General features: G+C 37.5%; 1 protein-coding gene across 8 annotated transcripts in view; it reads left to right on the forward strand.

Moving 5' to 3' along the window:
* SPECC1L (sperm antigen with calponin homology and coiled-coil domains 1 like) overlaps positions 1-10,329 on the forward strand; it is a 63,012-nt gene extending 52,683 nt beyond the window's left edge. For all 8 annotated transcript variants that reach the window (XM_061465949.1, XM_061465951.1, XM_061465953.1 and 5 more), the window contains 3 exons: positions 5,779-5,895; positions 6,668-6,727; positions 8,868-10,329. In XM_061465949.1, the coding sequence (XP_061321933.1) occupies positions 5,779-5,895; positions 6,668-6,727; positions 8,868-8,957 (267 nt within the window). In that variant the 3' untranslated portion in view covers positions 8,958-10,329. The remainder of the gene's footprint in view (positions 1-5,778; positions 5,896-6,667; positions 6,728-8,867) is intronic.
* The last annotated feature ends 7,541 nt before the right edge of the window (positions 10,330-17,870 follow it).

The raw sequence follows: 17,870 nt of genomic DNA on the forward strand, positions 1-17,870 counted from the left end.
TGTCCCTGGTGCTGTCTGATTGATTCATCTAAGTAGTTAGGCTGCCAAAACACTTCTCTCCTTGGTTTAAGCTCTGATGCTTTAGCCAAAAATTGTTGAGTTAAGGAAGGACATGCTTCCTTTTTCTGTTTGGATTGAATTCTAATACAAGAGAAATGTCAACTAGTTAGACTTAATTATGACAATATTTAGAATAAATTATGAGGCTGTCTGTATCTCTGTAAGTGCTTCGCATGTTAATGTCTGAAGCTATTATTGGGGTCTTTCGAGTATGACCGCTCCTTTTATTGTTGTTTTTTTTTTGTGCCAAAACTGAAAAGTAACATGTCTTCGGGATGGAAAGAAGTTTTAACAGTCAATATTTAAGGGTTTTGATAGTTTGCCTATTACTGCCTTTTCAAAAGCTAGGATTGAAGAGGCAGTAGTTGGGACTGCTCTTTAATCTGTTGCAGAAATACTTCTACATTCTTGCCTACTGCCAGAAGTACTGATAGCCTCGACTTAAATCCGTGACTTGAGAATCATTGAATCCTGATTCAGTGGAGCGTGGATAGCAGTTATTTTGTAGTTTTATTTTTGTAATTTTTTTAGTGGATACTTTTGTGTGTGTGTATATGTCTTTACAAGCTTTTTAGTAGTAATTTTCTGCCATGTGAAGAAGCCTGCCAAGGTCTGTACAATTACACCTCAAATCTTGTTTTAATGGTTTTAATATATATTATAGTACCAAATCATATCAATGCTTTTGCTTTCTCAGCCTGCTTATTTTGTTAACCAATACAACAGAGACATAGACACATGTTTTTATTTTCTCCATGTCCTAACTCATTTCGCAGCCAAACTGAGTTAAGATGTGGGAACCTCTTCTTCTTGTGCAGAGCAAGGCATGGACAAATAGCTGCTATGCAGTATGTGCCTCTGCTCTGATTGTAATATACATAGTTCAGGGAAATTGAAGACAGCTGTGGATGTGTCTGCTGAAGTGATAGTTCACATAGCTTTGTTCTTCACTTGGAACTGCAAGTTAGAAACTACATCTTCTGTAGTTGGGGTTTTTGATGTTTGCAGGGTTTTAGCTGTGGAGTTTTCGGGTTGGAGCAAGGGTTGACTCACTGGGTTAGAACAGTTAATAGTTGTTTCTTGCCTTTTTTTTAAAAAAAAAAGGTTATTTTCACTGACTGTAGAAGGCCCTCAGTTAATTCAGGATCATTGCAAAAAGCGAGAGGAAACAATTTCAAAGTTAGCATTACACTGGTTAAAAACACTTTAAAATTACGAATTCTAGAAAAGTCATAGGTTGCAAGAGCCCTGTTATACACAGCCCTGTTAAGCAGTCTAGAATGTTTCTACTGCAGGAGAGTCTTCCACTGTCTGGGCAAACTATTACAACACTTTGTTGTTTCACAGTGAGGACTTTATTATATATGGACAGAAATTCCAGAATTTTCCAGGAAAAAAATTATTCCTGTTGCATCTTGTCATGTCACCATGTGTCCTTGTGAAGAGACTACCTCCACCTCCTCTATAACTGCCTTTTAGGCATTGGAATACTCTGATTACAACTCTCCTAAATCTTCTTTAGGCTGAATAAACCAAATTCCATCACCCTTTCTTCATTTGTTGTGTTCTCTAACCATCTAATCATCTTGATAACTCTGCTGGACCCATGTTTTATTCTTCACTGACTATTTTAAACTGAGGGGACCAAAGCTTTATATGGTATTTGAGGTGTAGACTGACCAGGGTACAGTAAAATGTAAGAATCCCAGCCCTCCTTCTGCTGGCTGTACTTTTAGTGATGCCCTCAGGATACAGATTGCCTTCTTTGCTGCAAGGATGCATTTCTGATTCATGTTCAAATGCAGTTCATTTACTGTTTAACCACTATTATATTCCAGCCTACCCTGATGGATTTTTTTTTTTTTCAGTTGTTGTTCCCATTACATTTCAGCCTTGTTTCAGAAAGAATCTTCTTACTCTTTCTTAATATGTGGCTTAAGGGGCTGCTCATTTCGTGGTGCCTGCTCCTACTCTGCACTTTGCAATTTAATAGGAGCTTGAGTCGTGCTTGAAATGTCTGTTGGTTGTGGATCCACCAGGGTATTGCCTACCATCTTTTTCTCTCCTCTTTATCAAGGCTGTAGAATGGACTGTAGCATTTGGTCTGTTTGGTTATGTAAATTGTTATCTTCTTGTGCTCTTGCCTCTAGAACTAAAATCTTACAAATGTTTGACTGTTTTTATTCCTGATTGGAAAATGTCTTCCACAGATGATCTTGTGACAACAGCCACTTGCTCAACTCCTTTTGTTAGAATTGCCTTTTTAAAAACAATCTCTCCAATGTACAAGAAGTGACTTCACTGCCCTCTGAAGTATTAAACATTGACAAGGATTGATAACTCTCCTTCCAGTTCACCTATCTCTAGAAAGGCTTATTCCTCATTTGACAATTTATCTGAAAGTATGTCCTTCCATTGCTTTAATACTTTGCGGTCTGAAATGGCTTGAAGAAAAATTCCAGATTAGATTCCAGCAGAATTCTCTTAATAGAGCCAATTACTTAATAAAAGCAGTAAAGAAGAAATTATGTCAGAGATTTTAGGCTGATGTTCTGTTTACCGTCAATTCCTTGAGAAATAAGAGCTTAATGCAAGATTGATTTCATTATACTGCCCAGGCTTTTTCAGAAAACCACAAGTAGTTAAAAGCATTTGGGAAATGAAATTGTGCTGTATTTAAATGTGCCAGTTTTGTGCTCAAAGCCCTCCTTAAAAAATTAAATTTTCAGTTTAAATTACAATCTGTCCAGTTTCTAGATTTGTTTTTTAATGTCTGACCAATATTATACTTTTTTTAGTCTGAGAGGTAATAATAATTCATAATGCTCAGAGCAATTGGAAACAGAAACCAGTCCCTTTTAATTGTTTCCTTCCGTTGTATTTAATTGGGCTTCTCTGGATACATTAAGCTTCTTGGATGATGGGTTTGTTTTCTGCTTGTTGTCTTAATAATAAAAGCTGGACCCTCCAAGAAGATTTAGAAAAACAGGGTATTCCGAGCTCTTTTTGAGAAACAACCAAATTTGTAGGTTAACTTTATAAAGTGCCCTTTTTCCCCATTCAAAGTTCAACATTGTATGGATACTGCTAATATTTAAAGTGGGTTTGGGGTTTTTCTTGGGTTTTTCATTTTTTTAGTTTATACAACCATAACGTGTGAGGGAAGATGACTTTCTCTTGGTTTAGTTTAATCTGTCATTTTTATCACAACTTTATCCTGTTTTTCTTGCTCATGTGTGGGGATGAGGGAATATACTTAACAGAAATATAAAAAAGGTCTCTAGATTTTAGAGGTAAGCAATCCTGGTTTTTACATCAAGTGAAGAGTTCTCTTCAGCCCGAGTAGTTCTGTAGGTCTATTTTTTAGTGCATCCAGACTGTTTTGATACCTTGCGATGTTTTTCTTCATATACTCTGAGCACAAGTCTTCCTTCTTCATCCACAGCGTCAAACCTCAGGTGTAGTTCTTATGATCTCACACACATCATTGCAGCATCCTGTTTTCTAATTTTGATGATTGCATTCTTACCTGTTGATGTCCATCCTAATAACTGTTGTAGAGATCGCTATACCAGCTCATAGCTTCAACAGCATTGCATTGGTTGCTTCTCCTTTTTCTGTGCTCATTTCCAATAGAAGCTATTGTTCTCACATTGCAGCTGTGTGCCCTTCCATCCCTGTTTTTATACCGAGATCTTGTCTGTGCTTCAGTGATGCTGGTGTTTAGGCTCAAGCTGTTACTAAAGTTTCCGATAAATAACCTGGGAGAGAAAAGCCATTGTAAGCTTTGTGAGACAAGGTACTATCAAACTTCATTTTATTTGTAGTGACTGCTGACTGGCTTTAATGGACTCGTGGTCTATGGTAAATAGAATATATGCTGCAATAATACCAATTCAACAGGTACTTGCTGAAGCAATATCCAACATCAGTTCACCAGATTGGAAATTGATGGGTTAAAAACTGTTAACAAGATTCAGCAATGCTTCAGCATTCCTCCTTACTGTAATAAGGAATGTCAGATCTATCCTTGTAGTCTTGAGACTTAAATATTTGCTAATGCTCTCCAGTAGCTTTAACTAGTATGATTTTAGTATTTCTTTATAGTTGGCTCAATGCATGCATTTATGTCTGAGCAGATCTGTGTTTAATTTAGCTGTGACAATGCCAACGGACCTCTTTCTCCTCCCTTTTCCACATCACTCTCCCATCCTGGGGAAGGAGGGAGACTTTCACCCAAGGGGTGAAACCCAGGATCAAAGTTTTTTCTCCCTCAGTAGGTTGTGTAGCAAAGGAAACATGGCCATTCACATTTGATTTCTTTCTAACTAGCTTGCCACAGATGACTGTGACAAGAAAAAGCACTCTCCCTACCTTTATCCATCCTAGTGGTCCAGATGTGATCTACAGGCTAGGGAGAGAGAGTTTTCTGAAAAGTTTTTTTGTAAGCAGGCACAAGTAGGAATTTACTGGCTCTAAAAAATCTCGTGTTTTTCCCCTTTTTTTCCTTAAAGCCTTGTACCGTGTTGCATTTGTTTGCCTATTTAAGTCACACTGAAAAACTTTTAACCAAGCATTAGTTTAAACCCAATTTCCTGTCTCTCTTGAGGAGAAAGGAGGGAGAGCTGCTTTTTTTTTTTCCTTTTGCTGTTACATTTTCCCATCCCTGTGGCTTGAGGAAGCTGTGTGAGGAACACGTTCCCACAGACTGGGGGTCTCCAACAATGACATTTCCGTCTGCAGGCAGGCAGCGGCACGGCCGGCGAGGCTCAGACCACTGCCCTGGGCATTGTGAGCCTCAGCACGTACGCTCCAACCTGTGTTTGGTGGACTTTGTATAAAAAGTGCTAAAGCTGAGCAGGAAATGGAGACATTCTTGAGTTTTGTTTTTTCCCTCTGTTGTTTTCCATTTGTAATCCAAATCATTGCTTTGACAAGAAATACAACTGCCTTGGTTCTCAGCCAGCGTGGCACAGTAATACCAACTCTGTGTGGAGTTTTCTGCATTAGGAGTGAGGAGTTCTTGTGTCTTGTCAAAGACAGGTGATGATGATTAAATGGCTCTCAGATGAATCGCTGACTTGTGTCATTGTGTTTCTGCAGTTCTGTGGCTGAAGGTTGTAGTTCCTGCTACATAAAAAACTGAACAGGGGAACTGGTTAGTGTCTGCTTAAGCCCAGCCGAGTTAGATGTTAAAAGAGTAGTTATATTTCTCCATAAAAGTCTGAAAGGTAAACTGTGAGTTGTTATTACTGGTTGTTTCTCAGTTAAAATTTAAACAGACTGCCGTCCACTTAGCCTCTTTACCACTGTTTGACTGCCAACAGCCAAGCATACAGTAACTTAGCAGGTCACAGAGGCATCTTCAGAACTCTGCTGGACTGGGATGACTTTTTACAGTCATGAGCACAGTCTCTGGAGGTGTGTTTTACCAGTGCCACTGAGTTTTCTACTGGAACTGAATAATGAAGAATGCAGGATTGCAGTAATTGACTTTCTTATAACTCCAATTTTTTTGTTGATCTCTGTAGCAGTGCATTTTGTTTTCTTACCCCTGAATTTCAGTATTAGATTGTTCACTTTCTCTGTTGATTTCTTCAAAGGTATTTTAAAAAAACAAGCAACCAACCAATCCCCACAACTATTGGTGGATTGGTATAACTAACACTTGCTAGGTTATGATTTTAATGTTGTTTATATTTTTTTTTCCCCTTCAAGAATATCGACATAACAAACTTCAGCAGTAGCTGGAATGATGGTTTGGCTTTCTGTGCAGTCCTCCATACTTACCTCCCAGCCCATATTCCCTATCAAGAACTAAATAGCCAGGACAAGGTAAGATATTAAAAATCCATTTCCTGGGACTGTGAGACTGTATCATTAATGAGAATTAATAAAGAAGAATGACCACATTTGAGTTTTAAAAATAACCAATGTTACTAGGGTTCATAATTTAAACACTTCAAACTACCTCGATGCTACTCTTGTTATAAGCTTTTAATATTATGGGAACATTGGGTTAAACAAAACTTTGGAACAGATATAACAAACAAACAAACATTAAAAGTTCATAAATTTAAGTCTGAGGCATTTTATTTAACCCAAACACTTGGAAAGTGTTTTCAGGTCAGGTTTTTGAAGCAAGGAGTGCCTAAGCTTAAAGATTTTAAATCCATCAAATTTGATTTTTGACATGTTTTGTTCATTTCTTTCAATATCACAAGGATGTTGTTTCATCCTACTTTCTCATACTCTTCTCAAGTGGTAGTATCAAATAAAGGTAAACTAGAAGATGTCAAGACTGCAGTTGTCTGTGTTCTGGTGTGTTATAGTTAGTACCTAATGGTGTGTTACCTGGAGATGTATTATTAATGATAATGCAGCCTTAAAAAAATTCTTTAGGATTTTTAGCTCATTCTTCCCTGGAGGTAATTTTTCAGCACAGTCTTCTGAATAAGGAATTAATACAAATTTTCCATGTCCAAATAACAAACTCCATTTGAAGCAAAAGTAGCAGCATTACTATGAAAATTCGTAACACCACTTTATTATGCTTTAAGGAATACTTCCTTGTCTTCTAACATGTTTTTATGTTGTGTTCTAACAGAGAAGAAATTTCACTTTGGCTTTTCAGGCAGCTGAAAGTGTTGGCATCAAATCTACTCTGGTAAGTTTTAAATGCATACTGAATAAATGATGACCCATTTATAGAAATCAAATTATTCTATTTTGTACTTTTGAAACATTTTATTGCTTTATACTTAAAAATAGCAGCAGATGAGCTCAGCTAGTGGCTGTTGCCCCTGTGTCATGCTTGAGTGAAAAACATAAAAGATACTCCCTATCCCAGTGGCTTTGTTTAATAAACCCACTGTCATCAATAACTTAAGCTTTACATGGTTTTTGCATTAAATAGTGGCTGAGATACAGACCTGTAGTCCAGCAACAGCTGCAGCAAAAGCAGCTGATAGCAAAAAAAAGCTGATGGCCTATAACATATAAACTCTTGAGGTATAAAAGGAAGATTCACCAAAACTCATCTCTCAGTACCATAAGAAATAATACTAAAGGCAATGTATTTGAGAAATAGTTATATGATACAGTCTTCAAGAATTCATTAATTCTCTCCTGTCTCTGACCTACTTTCAAATGATTTGGCTTTTTTGGGATTCTGGGGGTAGAAATCAAGCTACGTAATTTGTTCTTTTAGTCAGTGTAATATGAAAGTCAGAATTTACTTCTCAAGTTTAGACTTTTAATTTGTCATCATTGTAAATAATTGTAAGCTTTTGCAAGAATTACTGTTTATAATAAGCTTTCTTATACAAATAGAAGCTTAAAAGAATTAGTTTTCAACAGTGTAGTACTAGGCGGTACTAGACTTCAACAGTACTAGAAAAGGAAGCTATCTGAAGGTACGGAATTAGGAGCCTCCCAGCTAAAATTGCCAGTATCAGAAATGATACTGAACTGATACTTCTGTAACCTGAATTCTAACAGAGCTGCCATAGTTGGCAACTAATAATACAACAAAGTCACGCATCTTTCAAGATAACACTTGCCTTGATCCTTATCAGCGCTTTTGTCCCCCAGGATTGTATTTGCTGACAATGGCAGTGCAACTGTTGGGCTTTCGTACTTGGGCATTGTCAGTGATTTGAAACATGGAAGTTTCTCACAAAGTGCTGATGTAAGAACTAGATTGTGGAAAATAACTGCCGCAGTTCTTGCATAATTCATCTTCAGTCTAAATGTTTACTGTCTGTCCTTTCATTTTGTCATGTACATAATTACAGATGCTCTAAAAAGGCAAAGTGAATAGAATTACATCTTCTAAGTGCAAATTATATCCATCGTAAGGATTTAGTTTCTTTTTCATACCTACGTATGCAGTGTGTACCATGTATATTTGTGGATTTTTTATTTTTCTTTGTCGATGGGTGAAGGGTGAAAAAGGGTGTGAAGACTCCTGTATCTAAACAGTAGTGGTAATGTAAGGGGAAGTTATTTGCTTCCTGAGTAAGAAAGTGTTTAGTTACTTCCTTGTGGTAAATAAAATAACTACTTTCTCTTTCTGAGCTCTGGAGGTTCTTGGACCCAAAGGTAACAAACCAGAACCTTACAGTAAACAAAAATTGTTAGAAACTACATCACTCTGTTTTCCCTTGTACATGTGCTGAAAAGGATAGATCAGGCTTTGTTTATGCTGCTCATTCACTGACAGTCTGCTGGACTGTTACCATGAAACATGTGTGAACTGGCCGACCAGTTAGACACGAACCCATGGCTTAGTCTCTCGGATATACCCAAATTGGTAGGAAACTTTCTTCTTCCTTGCATCTTTACTCAAATCAAAAGTTCAGTAGTCTGCTGTAAAAAGGGATTCAGTTCTTTATTGAAGACTCTTACCCTGATAGTAACTTTAGTTTCAGTTAATTTCTGAGCCTTGATTCTATGCTCACAGTTTCTAGGTAGGTTGCATTGACTTGGAGGCTGGTGTAGGGGGTATGTGAACACTAAAGTCTTGACTACTGTATTGTTGTACAAAGTGGGGGACAACTCCTGCATGCACAGCATTAGACATTTCAATCTTAAGTCAAGAAAATACCTATTTACAAATACAGTATTCATAGCTGTTTACCTTTTCTTAGCAATACAAAGATCTATGGAAGAAAACAGAGCTTTCATCAGTGCTTTAAATTGTGGAGACTTGACAGATTTACCATTCGCAGGAATTTCTAAAAACACTACCACGTAACTCACAAGGCTGTCATTCCTGGTTTTGACCAATCTCTTTTCTGTGACAGGACATCAATGAAATGGTGCGAACTGAGCGTCCGGACTGGCAGAATGTCATGCTGTATGTTACAGCAATTTACAAATACTTTGAAACCTGAAACCATAATAATGCAACAGATCCATGGGATAGAACCAACATGAGTACCAGATGGAAACCTTACTGAATGCTAATCCCTGTTTCACTGAAAACTGGCAACATTTGAGTCCCCTCAAACTTCAGTGACGCTATGCTGGATTGCCTCAGAATGCTTCAGCTACTAAGCCTGGAAATAGGTGTTTAAAAGCAAGAACTTGTTGCCACAGTGCTTGGAATAACCCAAGTTGTTAAGCTATTCACATTAATTATGTAGCCTAAAGAGCCTGGACTACTTATGTGCTGCCTTTCCAGCCAGACTTCCTGGAGCTTTCTTTCCTAGGAGAGTGAGATGAATGGATCCTATAGCATATAGCAAAGATAAAGCTTTGAGAAGGAAAAGGATAACATGGCATCATATTACTGAACTTTCTGTAGCATCTTAGAATATTCTATCAACAGCATATGGCACCCCAATACAGTAGAGTTCTTGATGGTAATTTAATTATTGCCTTTACAGCTATTTTCCCTCCTTTTAAATGTGCACAATGCTCTAGGAAAACAAGCTTTTATTCCTAATGACAAATTGAGTGGAAAAGTGCTCTCAATACCTCGAAAAATTTGGCACAGAACTCTTCATTCTAAAGCTTCATTATAAGCCTACCTCTGTCACAGCTATGTGGCTTCCAACTTTATGGATTATAAGGACTAGCACACACAGCTCCTGGTTTTCCGGGCATGCTGTATTTCAAGGAATCTTTCCAAACTCCCTGTGCTTCCATTGTAACAGAAATGAAACAATAATTAACCCTTGCATGGCTTGTTCTTTCCGCTGGTTCTCCTTTGTGTAGCACACACAGCTACCCCAGGCTTTACAGCAATATGAACATACATCATGGATTTCTGTGACAGAATTTTGGAACTGGGATAGCATTTCTCTGAAGAGAAGATATTTTCAATAAGATGTAACAATGAAGTAGTTTGTCTCAAAATCCATCTTTGCCATGTTTTCTGTGTGGTTTTTGTTGATCTTGCACATCCTCATCTGTCTGACAGAAGGTGAGACATTCTCTGACAGGAACTATGGAGGAACTGATGTAATGTGTATACACCCAGTAGTCTTGAATATTGCGTGGAAATGACTCACTGTCACAAGGAAGGAACTGAGAAACTTTCGTCTGCTCAACTTCTATTTTCCTAAAATGTACCTGAATTCATGTAACAGTTCTTGGGCAAAAGAGTTCAAGTAAGTGCCTTAGTGATCATTGAATTGATAAATCCTGGCACTTCAGGGCCTTGTGTGGAATGTTAATAGCTCAGAATGATTTCATATAGCCATTTGTAATAAGCTGTTTGTTGTAATCTTGTTTGTCAAATCGAGGGAAGACTTCACTCTATCATTGCTTCTGCCTGTTATTTTTCTGAATACTTATCAGCAATTAATCCACACTTGAACATCTCTCATTAATATTGAGCAGAAGCCTACTTTAGAAGCGAGTTCTGTAACAACTGCTATTTATAAGCACATGCTCTTTCAACACAGTAACCCTGTTACAAAGAAAATGAATCTGCCATTCCTGTGGTGCTCTTATGACTGTTAAGGATGTTAGCGCAGTGAATGCAACTGTGCTTGGCATCTGTGAAACTTCATCATGGTATAAAAGCACAGATTTAACTCAGTATTATTGCCAAATCCAAAAATCTATCATCTGAAGAACAGCCCATGTGAAGAGTAACAATTCAGCATGTCTCTAGCAGCTAGCGTTGTGTAAAAATACGTGCTTACACTGATATGTGCCTGTGAAAATTATGAAAAGTTGCAACATAACTACTTAATCCATGCTGAAGGACTTGGGAGAAGTTTTCAGAGCAGCAGTGTCTCATACACACTTACAGTTCTTTGGTACCCTAAAAGTAGCTAAATACCCAGAGATGATTCATTAGTGCATTTCAAGAGCAAATGTAATATAAAGTCAGTTGTTGAAAGAGAGGCTTCAAGAGAAAAATCTTCATTAACAGATTCTAATAAAAGTCTGAAATACAAATTCCTCTCCCATATATGTCTTCAAAAATTGTTACTTGATTTCTTCCAGTAAGTTTCAATAAGAATAGTCTTATTGGAAATGCATATTATTGCTGTCTCACAGTCCATCTCCTACTAATAAATTCTAGGTTTTGCCTATTTGTGTTCAAAAATCTTTCTATTCATCCTCTGGACAGACTTCCTTACCTATGATTGTCTTACTCGTTGCTTTTGATTTGAAGAAAATATTCTTCTAATGAAAAAGAAAAGCATTTCTTGGTCTAAATTCACCCATGACCTGTTTTCTTAAGGTAATTGGAGCTTTAAGCTGATTTTTTTCCTGTCCAATAGTCAACTTCATTTCTTGGTATGCTCTATTAGTCCTTAACTGAAACACTAACAGTGTCATCATTTGTAAAAGGGGAAATCACATTTCCCAGATACTTTCTGTTAAAAAGATGAATTGCTAGTCTTCATAGGGAGAGAGGAAAAAGAATTAAAAACATTACCTTGTTTTCAACTTCAGAGCTCTGTAAACTTCTTCTTAATTTGTCTGATAAGCCTCTGTAAAGGAATATTGGGCTTCATGAAGAGTGTTTTCTATAATGATATTATCTGAGCCTTTACATAGAAGGTGCTGCACAGCTGCTGTCCAAGTGGAAGTAATGAGGCAATGGGAGATCCAAAACAAGCATTCTGCTGCACTCTACAACATTCTTTTTCTGAAGGCCCAAACTGCATTCAGTTTTTCAAGAGGAAGAATAGCTGTAGTCCTTCTGGACACGATGGTACTGTTCTGTTTGGTTCCTATTCATAGTTAATCGTGAAACAGCATGGGTTTTTTTGTACATCTGAAGTGTAAGTTTATGCTGATTTACTTTCCTTTCTTTCTAATCCAGAAAATATTTCTGAATGTACTAGAAAAAGGACAAATATTTTATCATCAATTTATGTTACTGCATTTTAATATGTGCCTTGCAAATGCCTGTGCTGTAGCATATCAGGGTTACTCATTGCCAGCTGTAGGGGTGGGGTGGGCAATAAAATGGAGCATATTGCTGCAGATACAGCTGTATCATCTTTTGATCCTGTTTACTGAAACACTTCCATAGACCAGAGAGGTCAGTTCACAGCCAAATGTGGATTTGGTTTGGCTAGTTGTCATCCTCATGCAAGATTAGTAGGAACGAACTGAATGAACGTTGGTGGGATTTTCTTTACCAATGAAGAATGGGTGGGAGGAAAAACTTAACTTGGGTTATTCAGGAAAATGCTGTTGGAGAAGTTTTGATATGGAATATCTAACAGTAACCAACTGGTATGACTTCAGAGTGGATTACATTTGATTTGGTTTTCAGTTGGTTTTGTTTGATCCAGTTTGATTTGGTTGTCTACTTAAATAGAAACACTAGTTTAGTATCTCTGGTGTGACTCTCTGGCCCTCATAAAGACCTCTCATTCTCATGCCTCTGAAAAATGGTGAGTGAAATTTTCCCTTTGAGAATTGTGTTTCTGGATTGTTATCCAGAATATTGTATTCAATTACAGCATATTCTGATTTAAAAGTAATTCTTTTCTCTTTTGCATAAAATATATTCCTGAATTTACATGTAGCATTTCTGATATTTTTTTGTCTCCAATTTTGTAAAATGCTTCCACTGTTTGTGTTTTTCTGTAAAGCCCATCATCATATCAGAGCTAAATGAACTCAGCTTTAATGTGTAGGTGTAAACTCGCATTAATATCACTGGCAGCGGTCACATTCTGGATTTACATGCCTAAGGAGAAATCACTTTGGCTGTTGCTTGCAGTACAGTAGTTTGAAGTGCTGAGGGCCTGCCTTAAGAATTTTGTAGCTGTGACACAAAGTTCTCATTGGCATCTCATTTCTGTTAATGATATCAATGTTAAGTTTTTACCTATTCTTTTTTCAGTTCCCTGATTCAACACTTGAGACATTTGGATTCTATTGCATCTTTTCCATCATCAAAAAGTTACTTGTACTCAGTTCTCTGTGTTGCTGTACAGTTTTGGTCCAATGTACAAATTTCATTATAGCTTTGTTTTAAACAAAGTTATTTGGGAACTTATAGGTGTTTTTCTTTCTGTGCTCTGCTTGGGACTGGTTTGGAAATGCTGTCTGGTTTCAGGTGGTGCATGACTGTATCTTCCAAAGTTGCCCCCTCTGGACAGCTGGTGTGAAGCTATGCACAGGCTAAAGTTAAGCCTTTAAAACTGTGTTCATGTGAGGACTTCTTATTTGCCTCTTGCAACTAATACAATCACAGCTTAACTGCAGGCTGCATCAAGCAAGAGCTGATAAGGGGCTGAATTCTTCTGGGAAGGAATCCAGTTGTACACCTTTACACTATGGTTTTGCCTACTGTGAGTACTGCTCTTGCTGAGGTGGCCTAAGAGAGAGGATTTAAAGTACTAGTGTCCATGTACAGGCTGATTTGCCTATATACTTTGGTTGTGATCCTTCCCTTGACTTTGTAAATACTTATTCCTGGTTTATTTTTATGTTCTGCCAAGCTCTATTTCTGGAATTCCTTCCATTAAGCTAGCATTAGTGTCTGAATGCTCAGTAATATTAATCACTTTGAAAAATGATGTGGAGAGAACTGGTATTGAAGTGTAGTTGTCATCCACAAGTTCTGGACATGCCATTGTGCCTTCCCAAGCGTAAAGTGCTTTCCTGTTGTGTTGCTTGGCGAAACATGTTAGAGCTGCTCAACTCTCTCATGACTTCTTTATCTCTCATACAGCCTACATCATCCCAGGATGTCCATCAGGTGTTCTTGCCCCCAGGTTATCAACTCCTTAGATGAGTTAAGAGTTTACAGACATCTCTAATGTATGTTTAATTGTCCTTGTTTAGAAAGGTTGCTCTCACAGTGTTTCTGCCTTCAAAGGAGAGTGGCTGGATGGGGTTTAAATTGCTGTCTGGCCTGCTGAGCATTCCCAGTCCTTCATTCATGTATGGTTTTTCTGTTGTATTCCCTGATTTCGGTATCAGTGTTGTAGTACTCTTAATTGTCAAAGCCAAGATGTTAAGCATCTGGAATATGTAGCAACTATGCTTTTGGTAATTATTTAAAGTAACTTAAAAGATCAAGGTTTGTACAGTTCTAATTTCTGTTAACGTGTTGATACAAGTGTCCTTTTTTCCTTATGTATTTGTGCTTGCCAGTTGTTGGGATGCAGCACCCTTGAACTCAGTTTGACGAGGCCTCTGTCCTCGTCTCCTTCAGTTCATTCATTCTGAAATAATAGAGTTTTTTCCTCTACACTGAAACTTCAGTAAAACCAATGACTACAGGATGACTTCTTCCAACTGACATTAGCTTAGCTTTTACTTGGAATATTCTTTACTGTTATGCCACTGTCTGCCACAGAGTTGCCCATAAAGTTCCAGCCAGTTCCAGCAGGACTTGTGGATGCAAAACTGTAGGGTAAACTTTTGGTAGAGTGTTATGGCAGCCTGATGCAGTTAAGCTGGTTTCATTTTAATCCCCTATTTTCAGGGGGTTTCAGTTTAGCCAAAATCCCTTACTCAAAGCTGAAATGTGGCACATTTGTTCTCCACTGGGAAGTATGCTTCTGTTTAATAATATTTTTATGAGATTGTATTTATGGAAGTGGAAAGAAAAATGTCATGAAGCTAGTTTTGTTGCACTTTTCTAAGGCTTTTGTATTTTGCATAGATTTCCAGAATATGAACAAGGTGTTTGGAGAAGTTAAAGCTTAAAACCTACTTTGCCCCAGTATAGCTATGTATTACAGGCATTTTGATTCTAGTGATATGTGTATTATTTTAATTGCATGTAACTAGTGTATTTATATGGTAGTTAGGAAGCCCAGTGGACATTTCCTGCTGCAGAGGAGCCATTGGCAGTCCCGGTTCCACAGTTCATGAACTGACCTGGTTTGACAGTAGACTGCATTTGCAATAATGGAATAGTCATTTTTGTTTCTGGACTGTGTTTCAACAGCTGGGGAGAAAGAAGCTGCTCTTTTTTTGTCCCATTGTTGAAAGTTCTCTGGAGGCTTTTACTGGTTTCCAATTATTGCATATGTTCCATTAGGATGATTACTTGGGAATCAGCTCAGTAAAGAGGGCACAAGTACATGTAACATACTGAAGTAATTAATCCTTGTAACTTACACCATTTCAGTTTGTCAGAAACTTTTCTTTTTCTGTGTATTGTAAGGTCAATTTTACTATTTTTAAGCAGCACTTTTAAACATATCTGAAGGGTTATTTTGAACAGAAATGTTTTTCCTGCATTTTATCTAATGGCAAGCAAGTATAACACTACTAAACAAAGCATAGACTAATTAGCCTCCAGACTGTAAGTTCACTTTAGGTCAGTAATGATCAAGAGTTGTTCTATGTATATGAAATAAATCGGTGATCCCATTTAATGTTGGACAGCTCTCCAGATCAAAGACAGAAGGGCATTAATAGGTACCCTCCAACCCTTGGGTGAGGGTCCTTTCAGTTCAGGTGTGAGGCAGAATTAGCAGAACAGTGTGATTAATTTGGACTTCATGAAAGAACAGAATTTTATTGATATCTCACTCTAACTTCACATCAGTATGTTGGATAAGGACTAAGGACTAACCTTCTTTGAGATGACACTGCAGCCAGCAATAATATCTCAAATAGCTAATTTAAAGCTCATTTTCAGTGGCTTTTAAAGGTGATGTAGAACACAGTGAATCTTAAAAGCTCTTCTCATCCATCCAGCTTTCCTGATTTGTATTGGCTTTATAGTCCCTTGAAACACAACTCTAGACTTACCTAACAGTACATGTATGGGTTTAGTAATTCTTGTTCTAGACAACAAGCGCTTTTTTCCAGAGCCCTTTCAAATGTTTTACACACACACATTGGCATATATGGACATTTTACATCTATAGAGAGGTTTTGCATAGATAGATATATCTATCTACATACATGTATACATGTTATACATGTAGGTACATCTACAGGTTCTTAATAAAATTGAACATGTTTCAAGAAGTGCTTGCGTCTTGAATACTTAGGGTGGTGTATTAGTGTGTATATATAAAAAGGAGAAAAAAACCAACATTTTGTTTGCTTCTAGTTAGAGCTGAGAAATACAGGTCTGAGGAAAATTTGGTAGTATGTTCAAACTGTATTTCACCCTGCTTCTGGTTTGAAAGGCACAAGATGTTCATCATTGGAACTTAAAAGGTCAACAAGCATATTTTAAGCTAAACCTTTTGGAGGACCTAATATGCTTTTAGTTTGCAAGGACCACTAAAGATCTGGGCATTTACTTTCTCCATAATGTATTCTGTATAAGTATTTAGTATGTATGCCTTCAATTTGCCAATGTTGCCATGTTCTCTTCTTAATTATTCATGAAATAAAGATTGCAAATAGCAAAATGTGTGTTCATGTTTTCTTGAGTGGAGCTGCTACAAAAGGGAATATTTTAAGACTGTTTCTAACACTGTATTTTTTCAAGAGTAAATGTTACAGGAAGTAGTTTGTGGAGGTTTATACACTATGGATGAGAAGTGCATGTGAATGATTCGTATGCCTATAACATCATGGGGTTTGGAAGTCATGTCTCTCTTGGTATACCAGCATACTCTACAGTATCTGCTCCCAAAGGGTTTTAAATGATAAGCTGGTGAATACCCTACATAAGAGGTAAATACTTAAGGCATCTACATAGCCAGTGTTGACCTAGTCTTGAACATGAGTAGCAGAGAAAGGAAATGCAGAGAATATGTTCTATTTAGGCAACTTGTGTAATGCATTACAAGATTAGAATTAATGTTACTTAACCCAGCCCACATAAAGCAGTGCATGTGTGTGTGCTCGCGCCCTCCCTCTCTAAAGCAATCGGGCTGGGGAGGAATTGGGGACTTAATCCCTAGAACAGTTCAAAGTCTGATGCCTAAAAATAAAACTTCCAGGTGAAAATAAAGACTCGAACACCTCAAACCTTGTTTGGTCTCCAGCATCCTCGATGGTAACTGTTTTCAAATCCTGATTTAGAGCTTCAATTTCAAGTGCTCCGGAATAAATTGGGTCCAGAGCTTTGGAATGAGCTATTTATTGCAAATGTTCTGAAATGGACTGACTTTTTGTTTAGCTTGAGTGGTGATTTATGACTGTTCAGCAATCTTTGTCCAAACAATGTTATTCTGCAAGAAAGCATCTCCTTTCCTGAGGTGAAATATTCTCCCTGAATTTGAGAGGGTTAGGAAAACTCTTCCTTTAGTTATCAAAATGGATTTATATCCTGGTTTTAAGTATGGATCATCAGTTTTCATAATTGCTGGGGGGGGGGGGGTGTTAAATGTTTTAAAAGGGTAGTGTAGTAAACTCATGTCAGAAAATAGATGTTTTTCTTTTCTGTAGCAAGTGCATGACAGCATTGTAGAAGTTACCTGTACACTTGCAGCTGGCAGTCTGAAGGTCAAGACAACAGCAGTGAGCCGGACGCAGGCCAGGCCTGAGGTATGCTAAACTAGTAGTGTCTGCACAGACTGTAGAATCACAACTCTTCTTTCCCATATCCACTGAGATAATGCTCCCTAACCAAAGTTGGGTTGGTTTTTTTTCGTGCATTGTCTTCCAAGCTCCATAAGTGTATTGATCATAATGAAATTGGTTAAATAACTTTTGAATGTCTTACTAAAATGAAAATCTGCAGCTATAGGGAATAGGAAAATAAAAACCTCTGAAGCAACAGCAATATAACATTCATTGTGTTAAACAGAAGCTTATATTTGTTGTTTTGCAGTTAAATGAGGTATAAGAACTAGGTTAGCATTACAGAACTTTCAGCTAAACAAAGGGTTTCACAGTTGGTTTGATCAATGGGAGAGACTTGGATTGTATCATCTGTGTTGCCAAAGGCTCTTTGT

The sequence above is a fragment of the Pezoporus flaviventris genome, unplaced genomic scaffold (assembly GCF_033815535.1).
Source record: "Pezoporus flaviventris isolate CSIRO_AGI_PZ_B2104156 unplaced genomic scaffold, CSIRO_AGI_Pfla_v1 ptg000041l, whole genome shotgun sequence".
NCBI classification, from domain to species: Eukaryota; Metazoa; Chordata; class Aves; order Psittaciformes; family Psittacidae; genus Pezoporus; species Pezoporus flaviventris.